The 17,899-nt window shown below is 35.0% G+C and overlaps 2 protein-coding genes across 5 annotated transcripts in view; one reads left to right on the top strand and one right to left on the bottom strand.

Annotated features, from left to right (window-relative positions):
* The window catches only part of LOC136025089 (ras-related and estrogen-regulated growth inhibitor-like), a 108,404-nt gene that overhangs the window by 8,443 nt on the left and 82,062 nt on the right, over positions 1-17,899 (bottom strand). For 2 of the 3 annotated variants that reach the window (XM_065700811.1, XM_065700810.1), the window contains exons 2-4: positions 15,103-15,245; positions 8,398-8,559; positions 3,013-3,186 (exon numbers count right to left, since the gene is read on the bottom strand). In XM_065700811.1, the coding sequence (XP_065556883.1) occupies positions 3,013-3,186; positions 8,398-8,559; positions 15,103-15,245 (479 nt within the window). Of the gene's footprint in view, positions 1-230; positions 378-3,012; positions 3,187-8,397; positions 8,560-15,102; positions 15,246-17,899 lie in introns of those variants that run through there. The other variant, XM_065700812.1, reaches the window with a different exon arrangement.
* The window catches only part of LOC136025088 (mitochondrial amidoxime reducing component 2-like), a 47,738-nt gene continuing 38,519 nt past the window's right edge, over positions 8,681-17,899 (top strand). The window contains exon 1 of one of the 2 annotated variants that reach the window (XM_065700806.1): positions 8,681-8,734. In XM_065700806.1, coding sequence (XP_065556878.1) covers positions 8,696-8,734 — 39 coding nt within the window. In that variant the 5' untranslated portion in view covers positions 8,681-8,695. Of the gene's footprint in view, positions 8,735-17,374; positions 17,428-17,899 lie in introns of those variants that run through there. The other variant, XM_065700809.1, reaches the window with a different exon arrangement.

Raw genomic sequence — 17,899 nt, 5'->3', positions numbered from 1 at the left:
TGAAAGCAGTCGAAATCTGGTAGTTCCTCTGGTCTGGACTTGTTTTAAAATATCTCAAACCTGGTTACTCATTTTGGTCTGAGCTGATCAAATATATTTCAACTCCAATCACTCATTTTGATCTGGTCCTATGAAAATAAAAACGAAACAAAATAAGTTCGGTAACTCCTTTTAATCAGGGCTAATTGAAATCAGTCAAAGCCCAGTAACTTCTGTTCATCAAGGCGGTATGAAGATTAGATCTGGCAACTCCTTTCAAAATATTCCAACACCACTAGATCTTTTTGGTTTGTAGTGACCAAACATATATCGAGTCCAACAACTCCTTTTGGTCTTGATGACTAAACGCATTCCAGGTCTGGTAACTCAAATAGGATCTAAAAACACACTCGCATCACATTTAGAATAGAAACTAAATAATAATAAGTCTGAAGAAACGAAGGATAAACAGTAACGAGCATAATTTTTATCAAGTGAATGAGGAGTAAAAATTATAGCAGACATTCTGAGAAGGATCTCTACCAAACCATCTCCAGGTCTAGAAAAATACATAAAAGACAAACTGACCTTTCAAAACACTTGAAAATGAAAAACAACAGCAAAAAACATTTTCAGATACAAATAAAAAACAAGGTTTTTCAACTGAAAGTAAGGAGCAGCATTAAAACTTAAAATGAACAGAAATTATTACGTTTATTAGGGGGTTGCTTCTCCTCAACACCTAACTCTTTACGCCAAAGTTTTTTCGTACTTTAAGCTAAAAACTCCTTATTGTTCCAATTAAATGAACCATGTGTTTTAGGAGTTGTTCTTAAAGAATTGGGACACAGTTCAAACTTTAGCGTAAAGATTGAAGGGTTGAGGAGTAGCGACCTCCATTAAACACAATAATTTTTATTCGTTAGTCTTAATGTTGCTTCTTACTTTAAGTTGAAAGACTTTTTTTTAATTGATTTTTGATCGTTTTTCAAATATGCTAGGGGATCTGGCTCCACCTCCATGGAAATACCCCTCCTCCCCACGGATATATTCTCTGAGCAGTTCAATCGTGGTGAAAATTTACCCTCTGCAATTACCCTTAACATCTCCAAGCGTAAAATTGAGTCGAAAAAGAGAATGAAAGGCATAATACGAATTTCATATAGAAATTCTAGCAAATTCCCCCAATATAAAATTTCACCTGAAAAATTTCATCCCCTGGAAATTTCCCCCCAGCAGAAAATTCGTCCCCCCGGAAAATGAATGCATACTTCACAGTAGCAAACACTATGCGTAAACAGTGGGCAAACCTTATAACCGAAGGACCTTTCCCCAGGGGCTGTTGGGGGGCGATCATGATATCCCTAAGGGCAGGGTTATTCGGCCTTTCAACTATGCTGAATAATTTAGCTATCTCCAAATTTTTGTCGGACGATTTTGAGAAAAACGGATGTGGGAAGAGACCTAGTTGCCCTCCATCTTTTCGGTCACTTAAAAAGGGCACCGGAATTTTAAGTTTCCGTACACATGAGCCCTTTATCGATATCATAGGACCACTGGGCCAAAGCGATACCACCTGAAAGAAAATAAAATAAAAACAAACACGCATCCATGATATTTCTTCTGGTAAAAAAAAAAAAAAAATACAAAATTCCACAATTTGGCAGATAGGAGATTGAAACCTCTATACTAGGGCTCTCTGATGTGGTGAGTCTGATGGCGTGATGATGTGTCATTTAGGGGGGTATTTCCCCGAAAATTAGGCTAATTTTTCTCTGGCTCTTAGACTTTGATGAGTAAGATTAAACTGACTGAAACTTATATATTTGAAATCAGCATAATAAATAGATTCTTTTGATATATCTATTGGTATCAAAATTCCGTTTTATAGAGTGTCTGTTGCTATTGAACCGGGTCGCTCCTTACTTACAGTTTGTCACCACGAACTTTTTGAAAGGAAGTGGGTAACTGAATATCAAAACATAAAACATAAATAAAACAACCATTCAAAAATGAGATTAGGTTGACATAAATTATCTCCATGGTTAATGTTATTGTTTTGTCCATTAGTTTGTCCATTATTTGTTTTGGTTGCGCTTGACCAGTTGATCCTATATTTTAATGAGAAGGAAAGTATATAGAACCATTTTATTTGGTCATCATAAATAGGGTTTATAAAAATGTCAGCAGTATCATGGCTGCAGCTTACAGCAATAGCTACAAAGGATGTTGGAATAAGTCCAACTTAATCCAAAGGGCATCCAGGTTTTCGACATGACGTATCTGCAATAGCTCAGGTGCGGCTAAGTGAATTAAGTTAAAAATTATAAGGAAATGTTGATTGAGATGTTGAACCAAATCACGAGACATTATGTGCATCTAGGTTGTCAGAAAGGCTAGTCTGTAATCAATATATTTTAAATTTTGACTTGATTGGGGGGACGGTTAACGGATTCTTGAAGGAAAATGTGGATTTACTGGTTCTTAGTGCGAAATAATCTTGTTTTTGCTCTAATATTTACTTTTTATAATGATAGATAGAAAGATCGATATTTATTGAAAAAAAATTCACTGGGCAATGACATCACAAAAAAACTTATTTAAAGCAACAGTTAAACAGCACATACACAATAAAATAGAAAAGGAAACAAGAAAAAAACCTACATGAACACAACAATAGCTTAACCACTCATTCCCTCCCTTCGCCTATAAAGAATTTTCTCCATGTTTCATTCTCAATTTAATGTATTTTACAATTTTAAATAATCTATCGAAATAATCAGTCAAATAATTAAGTAATGCATCATAAGCCGTGGCTACCGCTGTTGTTCAGAAAAGTTTCCAAATAAATTTCCTACTGGTCACATTAGGGTTTTTTCGTTTCGAGTTCATTAATGGCTCGACACTGCAACTACAATTGCCTAGGTTGTAAACTAAACTTCTATGAATATTGGTCTTAAGTAAAACTTGTGCGACTAGTTCTAGAAAACTTCTACTTAGCTCTTCCTCCTAAGGAATACAGCAAAACTTTACCTCATCTGCATTGTCTTTCACTGATATTTCTTGGAAGACAGGACAATTCAGGGATAAAGCTCTTTTTCTTCCTTCTTCAGCAGAAACCAAACGCTCCCGGACCAAGTCAGCTTTGTTTCCTACTAATGCCACAGGAATGTCAAGATTTCTTTCCAGCCCAGTTGTAGAAAGATGCTTGAAATAAGTTGATACGAGTACATACTCATATATTTATACGAACTATTAGTACATAATAGGACATGTAAGTTTGTTTTTTCAAAACAATAGTTTATTATTATATTTCTTTAGAAAGTGCAGGATAATTTTTATAAAATACAGTTGCTATACTTATACCTTTTATGTATATTAGCATACCGACGCTATTTTGTTTTTTATGTAATTTAATTTTTATCATGACACCTTTATTAAATTAACAACACTTGCGCCTTTTGGGAGTCGCCCTTAAACTTTTTCATGATCTTAAATCATTAAGGATGAAAAGAATAGCGGTTGCGGGTCATTCTAAAAACTATTGAGGCATCCCTACTAATGGCTATATCAAAAATCAATTGAAAATATTTGGAGAAAAGAGGGTGTGAGGAAGGGAAGGGGGCCTTTTGCCCTCCGGTCGCTTTTGACTCATAAAAAAGGGAACTAGAACTGTTACTTTCTACTAAAATGAGCCCCATCCCAAGTTTATACAACCACAACTCCCATGAAAAACCTTTTATGCCCCCGGGCATAACTTACAACACTTGTTCCTTGGCTCTGAGGGGTTGTATTGACCCCAAAGTTTTTCGTTTGATCTTTGGACTTTTTTGAACAAAATAATTATCACAGAAGTTCGACCGGGTGCAGTTGGGGGAAAAGGGCGTGGGAGTCTAGTTACCCTCCGATCACTTTTGTTTCTGAAAAAAGGAACTACGATTGTCAACTTCCATTCAAATGAGCCCCTTTGGAAGTATTTACAGCCACTCCTTTTAGCCATTAAATAAAAATAATTAAAGAAGTTTATTTCACCAGAAAATAAGGACCAACATTGAAACATAAGACAAACATAAATTATTTTCTATATGAATGGGTTGCCCCCTCCTCAATACTTCGCTCTTCGCTCTAAAGTATTTTAGATCTTAAAAAATATTCTTATTCTAATTAAACAACCCTTGTATTTTTGGAGTCGTTATTAAATAATTGGGACAAAAGTCAGACTTCAGCGTAAAGAACGAGGTATTAAGGAGGATGCAATCCTTTCTTACATAATATGTTATGTTCTTTTTAAGGTTTAATATTGCTCCTTACTTTTACTCGAAAAAAAGTTTATAAAGTTAATTTCTGATCATTTTTCGAACAATGCCAGGAAATCATGATCCCTCCACGAAAAATTTTCCCTCCCAACAGAAAATTCCATTTAAATCCCACCTCACCCTAAATTTCCGCCGGACAATTTAACCCTCCATGAAAATCCCCCAGGAAAATTTCTTGCATATATTCCCTAGACAAAAATTTTAGTTTCTGATCGTCCGTCGCATTATGTCAGAAATCACAGAAAAATCCCCCATGGAGGATTTTCCCTTGCAAAACCCTCCAAAACCGCTAAAAATTTCCCTTGAGACATCTACGCATTTTAAATTCAGTCAGCAAAGACAAAGTAAGAGAAAGAAGAGGAATATTCTATAAGAATTCTGGCAGGTCCCCCCAGGATAAAATTTTCCCTGAGAAGCTCACGCCGGAAACTTCCCTGCCATGGAAAATCTCACTGGGGTAAATCCCCAAAATAGAAAATTCATGCCCCCCCTGCAAAAAAAGTCTTTATACTCGCCAATAACAAACACTATACGTAAACAGTGGGTAAATTTTGTAATTTACAGCCCTGTTCTCAGAGCTGTGGAGAGGGATTATATTATCCACAAAGGCATAATTTTTCGACCTTTAAAATATTCTGAAAAAAATAGTTATCTCAAATTTTCGATCAGACGGTTATGGGAGGAAAAGGGCATGTGAGGGGGACTAGCTGCCCCCCAATTTTTTCGGCCACTTAAAAACGATAGTGGAACTTTTGATTTCCGACCAAATGAACCCTTCCCGTCAAAAAAGACGTTTTAAATAATAGTAATGCAAATTTAAACGCAGGTGTTATTGTTTTTTCTTCAAGACATTTTTTTCTTTGAGACTTTTTTCTTGGGGATGGTTTTTTCCTCAAGACGTTTTTTCTTCAAGACATTTCTTATCTTTGATATTTTTTTTCATCTAGTCTTTTTTCGGAGAGATTCCTTTTTTTCAAGTCTTTTTTTCCTTCAAATCGTTTTATTTTTTGTTTTGAGAAATTTTTTCTTCATATTTTTTCTTCAAGGCGTTTTTCCTTCAAGATGTTTCATCCAGGCCTTCCCCTAGCCACTTACGCAAGATGTGTTTGTATTGAGGGACCCTTTACAATCTGTTATCATTGATTTTTGTACGGTGCAGGAATCGAACGTAAGACCAGAGATTTCCATGGAATGAAGCTTTAGTCAACTGAACTTACAAGCAGTTGTTAGTATTCTCTTCTTCAAAACAGATTCTATGCAACAGGCTGTTTGCGGAGAATTCACTGGATTTTTGCTTGGATCGATAAGATCTCTATTACTTTCTTCATAAGCTATACATCGTGTGGTTCTTATCACTGGAAAATAATTCTCATGGAAGGGAGAAATCAATTGGTAGAAATAACGTTGGTTAGGTTATGAAAATTTAAATGAGGGTGTTCCTATTGTTCATTTGGTCTATTGCCCACAAGTACTTGGAAATCAAGGTAAGCACGGAAACGGACTATGATTATTCGTAAAACCTATCAATGATAATTTCCAAAGTGATAGCGTAAGATGAACATTTAATTTTTATTTTATCACGAACGTAAGATGTAAATCAAATTTCCTCTGGGAATATCTTATTGAAGCAAATGTGAGACCATTGGACGAGATAACAAGAATTGAATAACCATCCATGAACCATCACTGTTGTGGGCATGTGACTCTATGTGCCTCCTTGCCTATTATGTCAAGCAAGAATTTACTGTTGTCACATTCAAGCATGCGTGTGGTTATTCTCATCTTTTTTTAGATCAAAACCTTAGTTCGAAGCGTTGATTTGCATATTGTCTTTGAGTTTCAACCCCAAACACAATTTGAGCCCCACCATGCCAACATTTGGCTGCCCCGTGACATCTTTGTGGTACCAATTATCATTCTTAAGGCATCTTCAGATATTTTCCTGCAAAAATAGCCGTATAAACTGTATAAACGAAAACTGGCAATTTAAACTTAAAGGAAATTTCCCAATAGTGTTTCTCTTAAAGTAAAATTGACCGTTTAAACTTAAACAAAAACTCCGAGTAGCGTTTTTTCTGACGACTCGTGAAACCCTGTTGTGCCCGTCATTATCACGTTTTCAGACGTGTGAATATCTTGACAGATTCTTTTATTTGAACAGTGGGAACTTACCATTTCATCGTTAGATTATGATGCTAAAAGCAGTTCACGAAACTGTTGCAATATGTGGCTACCCTGTGGCATCCCAGTGGCACTAACTTTCATAAGACATTTTTAGACATTTTGTTGATAGAATTAATGTTTTAACTCCATTGGATTGTGTTTTAGAATTGGTTGGTTTTTTTGTATGCCTACCCCTTCGTGATATCTCCATTGCAGTTCACACCACCGTGGCACTCTTTGACTTACCAGTTGCACCGTTGGGAACTTTTCATAGAGACGGCCCTTTTTTTAACCAGGACTAGGTATCCCTGATTGTATGGCACATATTTGAATCATAAAAACTTATTTTCACAGTATTTTCTATAAATGTATTGCAAAAATTGGAATTCAGAGTGGAAAGTCCTACTAATAGCAATACCCAAGCAGAATTAGCTTGTTTCTTCTCTCATTCATTTGTTTCTACCAGGGCTATTTGACTTATTTCCGAAAAATGGCAATACCCTAGCAGAAGTGCTTTGTTTCTTTTATCATTCTTATGTTTCAACCATGGTTGTTCGTCTTTTTTTTCAAAAAATAGCAACTTTTCTTATTCATTTTCTCAAACAGGGTTGTTTGGCTTTTTTCTCAAAAAAGTAGCAATACCCAAACAGAGTTGCTTTGTTTCTTTTCTCATTCTTATATTTCACCCAGTTGTTCGTCTTTTTTTCATAAAAAATTAAAACCAAAGTGGAATTGCTTTGCTTCTTTTCTCAGTCGTTTGTTTCAACCAGGTTTGTTTGACTTTTTTCCCCAAAAAAACCAGCAATACCCATTTAGAATTTCTTTGTTTCTTTTCTCATTATTATGTTTCAACCAGAGTTGTTCGTCTTTTTTTCAAAAAATAGCAATACTAAAGTGGAATTCCTTTGTTTTTTTTCTCACTCTTTGGTTCCAACCACAGTTTTTCGTCTTTTTTTCCAAAATACCAATACCAAAGTGGAGTTCATACACCTACACACACACACAAACACACACACACACACACACAAACACACACACACACACACACACACACACACACACACACACACACACACACACACACACACACACACACACACAAACACACACACACACACACACACACAAACATACACACACACACACACACACACACGCACACACACACGCACACACACACACACACACACACACAAAAACACACACACACATACACACACACATTTACACACATACACACACACACACACACACACACACACACACACACACACACACACACACACACACACACACACACACACACACAGGCACGCACATACACGTATTGAAACAAGTCTGAAAGTCTGAAGAAATTTGAAGAAAACATTTGCATGGGTAAACAATTACGGAACCGCCAAGCAAACAAAAACATCCAGTGTTATGTAACAGTCAAAGAATTCTCGAAGAAAAAACACCCCTTAATGTATTACGTAACAAACTGGTGTACATAGTCGATAATACCGGCGTCTTGCTCTGAAAGAATCGCCATTAAACTTTTTCGTGACCAACGACGAAGAAGAAAAGAGTAGCACCTATGGCTGGCTTTAAATCCAAATGGACAATACTATTTTAGTATTCTTTTGTTAATGTATTCTTATAACAGTAATTTCTGGTAGTTTTGATTTTGAATTACTATCGGTTTTTATTCTGCTGATCTTAAGTTTATTATGGCCTTTACTTTCCTTTGAAAAGCTTGTTTCTTGGATTTTTTTTTTTAATTAATTATACCAAGCGATGATATTTTTGAACGGTACAATGAACATATTTTTTATGAATATACGGAGCAAATAAAAGTAACGAATCTCCTCAAACATAGAATCTATGTAAAGTATAAAGATGAAGAATATCATCAACTGCCGTCAAGCAGTTCCCAAGAATACGATTATGTTTTATTTACCTTGTTGTTTACTGAAAATCTTCTTCTTTTTCTTGTAGTGTCAATAAGAAATTTCAATCTCTCGGCTTCTTCAAGCGAAGAGTGATCATTGATGGCGTATAGAAGAATAATAGCGTCAGCAGAGCGACAATGATTTTCAACGCTATTTAAAGCAGTATTATCCTGAAAGGGAAGAAAATGTATTTCTTGAAGAGAAATATAAAGATTCTGATTCCGTAAAAATCGTGAACAAATATTAGAGAAAGGACGCATACCCCTTCCAAGTATCAGTGTTGCTTTTACTACAGTAAAGAGGCGTATGTCTAACTTGTACTTTTTTTTAGACACTTCAAGTAAGGTAAATAGTCTTAAAATACTCTGGCGAGGATCGACACAAACCCCTAGAACCCTGGGGTTTCTCATGGGGACCAACTCTGTCCCCATGAGAAAAAACTATTAACCCTAGTTTATTCCCAAACTTGAGGGAGCTGACCTCTGATCCTCTAGGGGGATTTTACCTGCTTTTAAATTTAGCTATTATAAATGAGTTCATCCTAAAATCCCTTTCATCTCTATTAACACTAATACCCCCATATATATTTTTTTTTATTTTTTTTATTTCTCTGACACTTTGTAAAATTCCTATAGTGTCTACATTTTTTAAATCAAATAAAATATTTTAATGAGGAAAGTCAAATACGTGTTCTGTCACAGCTGATTCAAACATTTCCAGTTCTTGATTACATTTTTACGAGTAATCTATGACACTTTTGTATTGCTATAAGCTCTTTTCTAAGTTCTGCTGTGCTTTTCCTATATAAAATTTACAACAAGAGCATGGAATTTTTATACTCACCTTTGTATGTTTCTTGGAACCTTGTCTTTTCCATTATTTAGCAAAGTGCTTATAGTTTATCCTGATTTGAATATTGTTTTTGTATTATGTTTGTCTAGTTCTCTTCTTAATTCATGTGACAAAATTTAGATATAAGGCAAACTTATGTACTTTATTTGTTGATTTGACCCATCTTCTTCTAATATTAAAGGTTCTATTAACTTTTTTCCCTTTTTTCAATTATTTGAGAAATCATATTTTTGGGATATCCGTTACCTATGGATAGTTGAAACTTTCAATTATCCATAGGTAATGCTTTTTGCAATGCTTTTAATTGAAACTTTCAGGGTATATGAACTGAATGAAAAATACTACATGAATCCATCTTGTTAAACTGGTGTGTGAAGAGTCTCAGAAACAACTAAGGGCATTACATGAAAATTTTAGAAAAAATATTGAGGGGGATGTCGAACACGATCAAAAGAATCTATGTACATCTCGGTTGTCAAATGGGTGCATCTGCAATATCTCAGGAACAGCTAGTTGAGGGGGTGTTGAATTAAGTCAAAAGGGACTAATGATAACTAATAAATTGGAATTGGGTATTTTGTGCCTTAAGCCGAAGATGTGATAAACTGAAAATTATTGATTATATTAACCAATAGTGAAACTTTGGAAATAAAAACGAAGAGAAATTAACTTCGAAAAAGAATTTTTCCAGAAAAATCGTTTTCAAAGAAGCATAAAGAGCCATATTTTACTTAAGACCAGTGAAAACAAGGTCATATAGTAATTCAAACTCAAAATAACAAGAAACGAATGTAAAAAAAATAGAATAAATGAAACCCAAAACGAACATAAATTAAAACAAATGGTTATGGCGAACATAACGATAACAGATACTGATATAGATGAATAGATAAATCTTAAAACTTAAATCTGATGCTCAAATTGGACAAAAATTATGTTAAATGACAAACAAAGTCCTCCCCAAGAAATTCACAAACACACACACTATAATTAGGTTTCAGTGATAATAAGCATCAATTATCTATGATTCATATATCTTTATCAAGCATAAAACCCACTTGAAGAATACTGCGTTTGAATTATAAAGACTTTTTTGGTGAATCAAAACAGATTTATTCCTGATTGTTAGTTTTGGAACCCATTAATGGTAGTGTTTTGACGGGTTAACTCTTAGAATCAAATAGTGAATTACGAGACATGAATAATTTGAAATTTTAAGCTTAAGCCAGGGTTTTAGAAATATTAAAAGCTGTGTCTATAATTTGTTTTCTAATAAAATACAAATTCCTGGATAAAAGAAATACATTCTAATATCCCTTTCGTAGTTTTTTTTCCCCGGTGATTTAGAATGTCTGGAATTTGTATAGAAGACGATGTTTTCATGAAAGAAGTAGTAAGCTAGTTTGTCATCTGGGATTTTAGCACTTTTGGCCCAAGTTGAGACAAACCTAATTTCTTGCACAATGTAAGCCTAATTTCTTATACAATGTATGCAATCTGTCAAGCCCAAGAATTAGAGACAGGGTAGATATAAGGACTTCAAAGCATTTCCTAGGATGTAATTTAGGCTGTAGATCTATTCCAGAAAGTCTCGTCTACCTAACCCTGTCATCAAGATTTTTTATCAAAATATAAACGGAAATTTATTCTAAATTCTATTGAAACAAAATTGAAACTTCTACCATGTAAATATAAACAAGAAGGAGCTCCTTTGGAAATTTAAACAGGCTTTGTTTATAGTGAAGTAGTGAAAAAATGAAAAAAAAAAAAACTGTTTCATTTGGTCTTAACTAAAGAACCGCATTTAAACTAAATTAATGAGAAATGGCTAGATCTGTAAAAGAAGTGTAAAAAAAATTGAATTATATAATAAAGCTATTATACTGAAAAACTATAGTAAAAAAACGACAAATTTTTCTAATTGAAAGCTAAAAAATTGACTAAATTCAAGATTGCATGAAAGTTAAAGTTGCATGAAATTTAAGAACTGGATTTTACATTGATGCTATCCCTGGTGAAACTAAAATAAATTAAACAAACAATATTAAATAAAAAAAAACACGTTTTTTTTTCAATTGAAAGTAAGGAGCAACATCAAAACTTAAAACGGACAGAAATTATTACGTATATGAGAGGGGGGGGGGGTGGTGATCCTCTAACGCCTCACTCTTTACGCTAAAGTTTCTTAATACTTTTGAAAAAGCTTCTCATTGTTCTATTTAAATGGAACTTGTGTTTCAGGAGTCGTTCTTAAAGAATTGGGACAAAATTAAAACTTTAACGTAAATTTGAAACAAAATTTTCAACAAGAAAAATCCCCCTAGGAGAAAATTGTCCCCCCCCCCCAAATGTATGTATACTTCGCAATAAGAAATGCTATAAGAAATTAATGGGCATATATTATAACTTAAATACCTTTCCCCAGGGGGTTGTGGAGGGTCATGATATCTTCAAAAGCATAGTTATTCGGCTTTCGACTATTTTTAACAACATGGTCACCTAATAATTTTGATCGGATGATTTTGAGAAAAAGGGGGCGAGGGAGGGGGCCTAGTTCCTCTATAATGTTTTTATCACTTAAAAAGGGCACTAGAACTTTTTATTTCCGTTCGAATGAGACCTATCCCGATATTCTAGGACCAGTTCGATATGATTACCTCTTAGAAAAAAAAAACAAAAAAAGGAAATAAACACGCATCCGTGATCTTTCTTCTAGCAAAAAAAAAAATAAATACAGAATTCCACATTTTTGCAAATAAGAGCTTAAAACCTCTAGAGCAGGGTTCTCTGATATTTTGAATCTGATGGTGTGATTTTCAATGAAATTTCTAGACTTTTGAGGGATGTTTCCCCCCAAAACTTATATATTTGAAATCAGCATAATAAGCCAATTATTTTGATAAAAAATAATTGATGTTGAATGTAATTGATGTAAAGATGTCCCAGTATCAAAATACTGGGTTTTAGAATTTCGGTTGATATTGAGCCGGGTCACTCCTTACTTACAGTTCGTTTAACGAACCGTTTGATTAATTTTAAAAACACTTTCTGAGAGACAGTTTTTAAAAGAAAAGTAAAGAGTGATATTGATAGTTAAAACAAGGTAGCACTTCCTATTGTCTCTTCGGGAAAAAGGTGGGTCACAGACAGCCTAAGTTCTCCTTCTATCCCCTTGAAAAGTCTTTGTCACATCGAGAAATATAGCTTAATCTCTTGTGAATGAAATATAGAGCCTAGTGAAATACTAAATGAAAAAATCAAATTTTTTCCCATTAAAAGTAAGGAGCGACATTAAAACTTCAAACGAAAAGAAATTATTCCGTATATAAAAGGTTCTGTCCCCTCCTCGACACCTCGCTCTTTACTCTAATTTTTTATTACTATTTTAAAAATAGAGCCGTGAGAAAGAGTCAAACTTTAGCGTAAAGAGCGAGGCGTTGATGAGGGGACAACACTCTTTTATATACGGAATAATTTCTTTTCGTTTTAAGTTTTAATGTCACTCCTTACTTTCAGTGGAAAAAACTTGATTTTTTTATTTAATTTATGATCGTTTGTTAAATAATGCCAGGAAATCTCACCCCACCTCCACGGCGAAACCCGCTCATCATCTTCTAGGCTATTCAATCCCAGCAAAAATTTACCCAGGACAAGTACTCTTAACCACTCCGCGCTTAAAATTGAGACGTAAAAGAGAAAGCAAAACATATCAGAAGATTTCTGTATAAGAATTCTGTCAAATTCCCGCAGTGTATAATTTTCCCTGACAAGTTCTCTCCCTGGATATTTATCCCCACAATGAAAATTTCCCGTGGAAAAATCCAAAGAAGGAAATTTGCCCCCCCCCCCCCCTATGCGTAATACTAATAATAATATTATGCGTAAACAATGGACAAATTTATAACTTAAAAATGTTTCCCCTAGGGCTATGGGGGGTATTGTTATACCCAGAGGCATAGTTATTTGGCCTTTCAACTATGTTGAATAAAATAGCTATTTCAAAATTTTGATTGGACGATTTTGGGAAAAAAGTGGCGGGGGAGGTTGCTTGATTTCCATCCAATTTTGTGGTTCCTTAAAAATGCCTCATGAACTTTTAATTTCTGTTCGAATGAGCCTTATTCTGGTATTCTAGGACCACTGGGTTAATATGATCACCCACAGGGGGAATAAAGACAATAAAAAAAAAATAATAATAACAAATAAACACGCATCCGTGATCTTTCTTACGGCTAAAAATACAAAATTCCACGTTTGCAGATAGCAGCTTGAAACCTATTCAGTAGGGTTCTCTGGTATGATGTATCTCATGGTGTGATTTTCATTAAGATCACTGGGCTTTTAGGTGATGTTTCCCCTTTTTTCGAAAATTAGGAAGATTTTCTCAGGCTCGTAACCTTTAATAGGTAAGACTGAACTTAATAAAAGATATATATTTGAAATCAGCACGAAAAGCCAATTCTTTAAATATATCTATTGGTATCAAAATCTTTTTTTTCAAAAAACAGTTTTTTTAAAGTTCCTGTTACTATTGAGCCGGTTCGCTCTTTACGTACAGTTCATTGCCACGTACTGTTTCAACCACAATTTTCTCAGATTTTTCTTTTGGTTGTTATTACGCATATAAGGGAGTTGCCCCATCCACAGTACCTCGCTCTTTACGCTAAAATGTTTCTGAATTTATGGAAAGATTATTGTTCTAATTAAACGGTCTTTGTGTGTCAGGAGTCATTCTTTAAATAATTGAGACACAAAGTCAATCATTAGCGTAAAGAGTAAAGTACTGAGAAGGGAGCAACCCCCTCATATACGTAATAATTTTTTTTCGTTTTAAGTTTTAATGTTATTTCTTACTTTCAGTTGGAAAAAACTTGTTTTTTTTTTGTTTAATAAAAATTTTCAGTGGAATTCGAAATTTAGGGTAATGTCATGTCATTTTAAGCATGAGGAGTTCCTAGGAAGGTGTAAAGAGGAAGGCTTGAATAGATTGGGATGGAGGAGGAGTGTGCGTAACTCTGTTGACCTCAGGTGGCCTGGTGCTAGTAGTAGTAGTAGTAGTAGTAGTAGTAGTAGTAGTAGTAGTAGTAGTAGTAGTAGTAGTAGTAGTAGTAGTAGTAGTAGTAGTAGTAGTAGTTTAAGCATGAGTTGGCTGTTCTTAAAAATTCAAATCGTTTTAGGTTTGATCTTTTTTTTCATAGTAATGTCTGTTATCTTCAAGCATCATTTGGTCACTCTTTTTACTTTTTCTTTGTTGTAGGTTTCATCTATTCACACTTAAGAGATTCCCTCATGATAAGTTTGAGTTGTTATAGGTATGACTATATTTTGTCTTGTTTTAGGTTCCAAATATTAGGAAAAGTTGTTTTTTTTTAATTAATTCGAACAGATTACCAGCCGACTTTCCAAGTCCTATTATCAATGAATTTTCTCTAATATCCAAAAGCGTGAAATCTTTAAAGATTTCATAGAAAATCCTTTTTTCCCACAAAATTTCATATGAAGTTTTCGTACAATGAAACAGGGAATGATGATAAATTAAAAAAGGGAGGAAAAAGGTAGAAAAATCTTTTGTTGAAAGAAAACCCTTCATTAAAATACAGCAAGTTCTTTAAATTCAAAAAAGAAAATGCATAAGCTTTGTGTCCATTTGTGTGCTTTTGAGGAAAAAAGGAGAAAAGCTGAAATGAGAAACTGTTTAGATGTCTTTTCATAATTTTACCTTCTAGGAGAGTTACTTAACTGTTAACAAAAAATAAATCTACGTTACTTTGTGTAGTTTTTTTTTACTTTGCTAATTCTTTCACAGTTAGAATGTGCGGAGCTTAGAATGTGGCAAAGCCATAATAGAAAATTTCTACTACCATGTTTTCATCGGGGCAGGCAAGGTCACACACTTGTGTTGTAACTGATTCTGTTTCAAACCTGATATTTGAAATATGGAAAGCTTCTACGCCAGAGCCATAATCCCAAATATACCTCCTGGTTAAAAGACGAACAGCAAATGCTAGAAAAAAAGTATGGATTCAAAAATTTCATAGTTTTCCGTGGTTAAAAATGGGGAAACATTCCCCATAATAGGGATTAATGCATATGCCTCAGTTTAAAAAAAGTTTTCGGAAAAGAAGTTTTTCAGAGAAAAGTAAATAGCCATTATTAATACTTTAGACGAGCAAAAACAAACTGGTGCAATAAATCCAACTTTTAAACGAGCAACAATTACCACATTCAGGAATAGCATTACTGCCTTCTAAACCCTCTAAAGATTATAGTGCCTTTAATTTAGCTTTGAGGAAGCTTTGACCAAAAATATTGATTGGTGAATCGATCGTGGTCAATAACTTGATGGATTCCAAGAATGTTCTGTTTGCCCCCCCCCCCAACTACCATGTTGCAGAGGTAGCCTCTGTAAGAAGCAAGAATTATGATGGGTCTAACTCCATTACCACAGCTCTCAAGCAACAAAAGATTTCAATGAACATACGGTGAGGGGGGGGGGAGGTATTTACCTTTCCGAACAGAAAAACGCAGCATATGGAAGAGATAGAAAGTTATTGTAATGGTGGCACCGGCTGTTTTGGGGTTTCTTTGATTTGACGCTGTGTAATGCCAATTTTTTGACACTCCTGCATCTCTAAGAAAACTTGAGACTGTTTGAGTTTCGACGAAAAGTCGTTAGAGGACTCTTGTCTATGCCACAATCGGAGAGGAAAAATGGAAGCAATTTTCAGCAGGCTCTTGCATTTAACAAAAAAAGATGACGAAGTTATAGTGCCTTCGCTCCAGACAATGTCTGTCGTAGTGGTCTGGTCAAGCACAGGCCTCGCTTTGTTTCTCAATGCTCAAGATGTGAAATTTGTTCTCTTAAGCAATTTGAGTTATGACGGTTCTTGGCTTGCTCCAAATGTGGCGTGACATTGAGCATCAATGAACGAAAGCTTTTTGCTGAGTATCATCAGTGAAAGAGCTGTAATTAACATTTTTCATCGAAGTTTTTCGTTCTGAATAAACGATTTTTTATTTTAGAAAAAAGTAACTTGCTCAGCAGGACTTCTCGGTCCCTTTGGGTAAAATTTGGTCAGGTTGCTTTGCTGAGCGGAACCATCCATAGTCCCGCTGAGCAAAGCAACAGACAGCAAAGCAAGAAACATTTGCTCTCTGAAGTGGGACAGAAAATCTGTCCCGCTTCAGACAGATTTTTTATACTCATTTTACGAGGTTTATATCAAAATGTTGTAAATCAGCTTGTCTTTTTGTTCAGGAATCATATGTATTTTGTCAAATTTGATTGAAAAACGAGGGCTTGGTCGTGAAAGGGTTAAAATCAAACTGTTGGATTGTAATTTAAATGTTAGACAAAATTTTCATACTCTGTCAAAGTTTTTAATGAACAAGAGTTTATTGTAATAAAATTTTGGGGGGTAAAGAAGATTTTTATTATCCACGTGAATTGGAAATCTGTGCATTGTCTTCTACGATCACGAAGCCATCCTCACAGAGTCCTGTGGACACCTTGAATATACATATAGTGAAGGCATAGGCTCTATGATTGTCTTCACCTATGCTGTCAATAGGTGAAGTCATTTTATGGTTGCCTAACTGATGCAATCAATAGACAGTGGTTGATTCATCGGACTATTTTATAATTCTTAAAATTTGCTTAAAGGAGATTACGCCATCTCGTAATACTCTCCATCGTCTCAGAATGTGCATAGTTAACTTTAGTTTTTGCTTGACACCGCTAATGATGCCCATTTCATTTAGTGGAATTTAAAATTTCTGGTTCCGGAAGATGTAAGGTAAGGTAAAGGATACGGCATTACACTTTACAGTCCGTACCGGCGGTGCTGATCTCCGTTTCTTGGCCCTTCAGCCAGGAAGTGCAATGGGGGGTTGGGGGCCAGCCATCCTGTGCTTTCGCACACCCTTCCTGTTTACCTTCCCCAGATTTCTCCAGGTACCCATTTAGAGCTGGGTCGACTCTGGCTAAGCTTACAGAGTCACACCACTGACCCCCGTCCCAAACTGAAGAATTGGGTACACTGGGATTCGAACCCGCGTCCTCTCAGACGAAGGATCCCGAATCCAGCGCACCAACCCACTCGGCCAAGATGTTGTCTTAAATTCGTTAAGATGTCCTTAACGAATTTCACTTTTCAGGCTCATTGCACTTGATACTCGGTCTTAAGGTAGTGTTGTCTAAGTTAATACTTTTGTCCTATTACTATTAATTGACCAGTGGGCAAGATTCTTTCTAGTGCCTGAGGTAACACGTTAGTGGTTGATAAATTCTTTCATTTTTGTCTGGTATTAGATTTCCAGATAAAGCAATTAGAAGACGATGTCAAAAGCGACATTTTGTCTTCGTGCCAAAGCTGTTACGTTTGTAAAAACAATGTAATAATACAATGAAATCGTAAGTTTAATAAAAAGGGCACTAGTTAATAATATCTGTAACAAGTATAAAGACAAATTGGTTAAAAGCAAAGTGCATGTGAATCCGAATGCTATTATTGATGCTATAGCAACAGATGTCAACTCAGATGCAGTCATTGAACACAATCAAACAAGTAATGAGATCCTTAGCGCGCTTAACGTTGAAACTTAGATAAAGATTATATAACCCAAAATGGGATAAGGAATATTATACTAGCAACGAAG

This window comes from Artemia franciscana, chromosome 3, assembly GCF_032884065.1.
Source record: "Artemia franciscana chromosome 3, ASM3288406v1, whole genome shotgun sequence".
In the NCBI taxonomy this organism is placed as follows: Eukaryota; Metazoa; Arthropoda; class Branchiopoda; order Anostraca; family Artemiidae; genus Artemia; species Artemia franciscana.
This window is presented reverse-complemented; position numbering and strand designations above follow the sequence as displayed.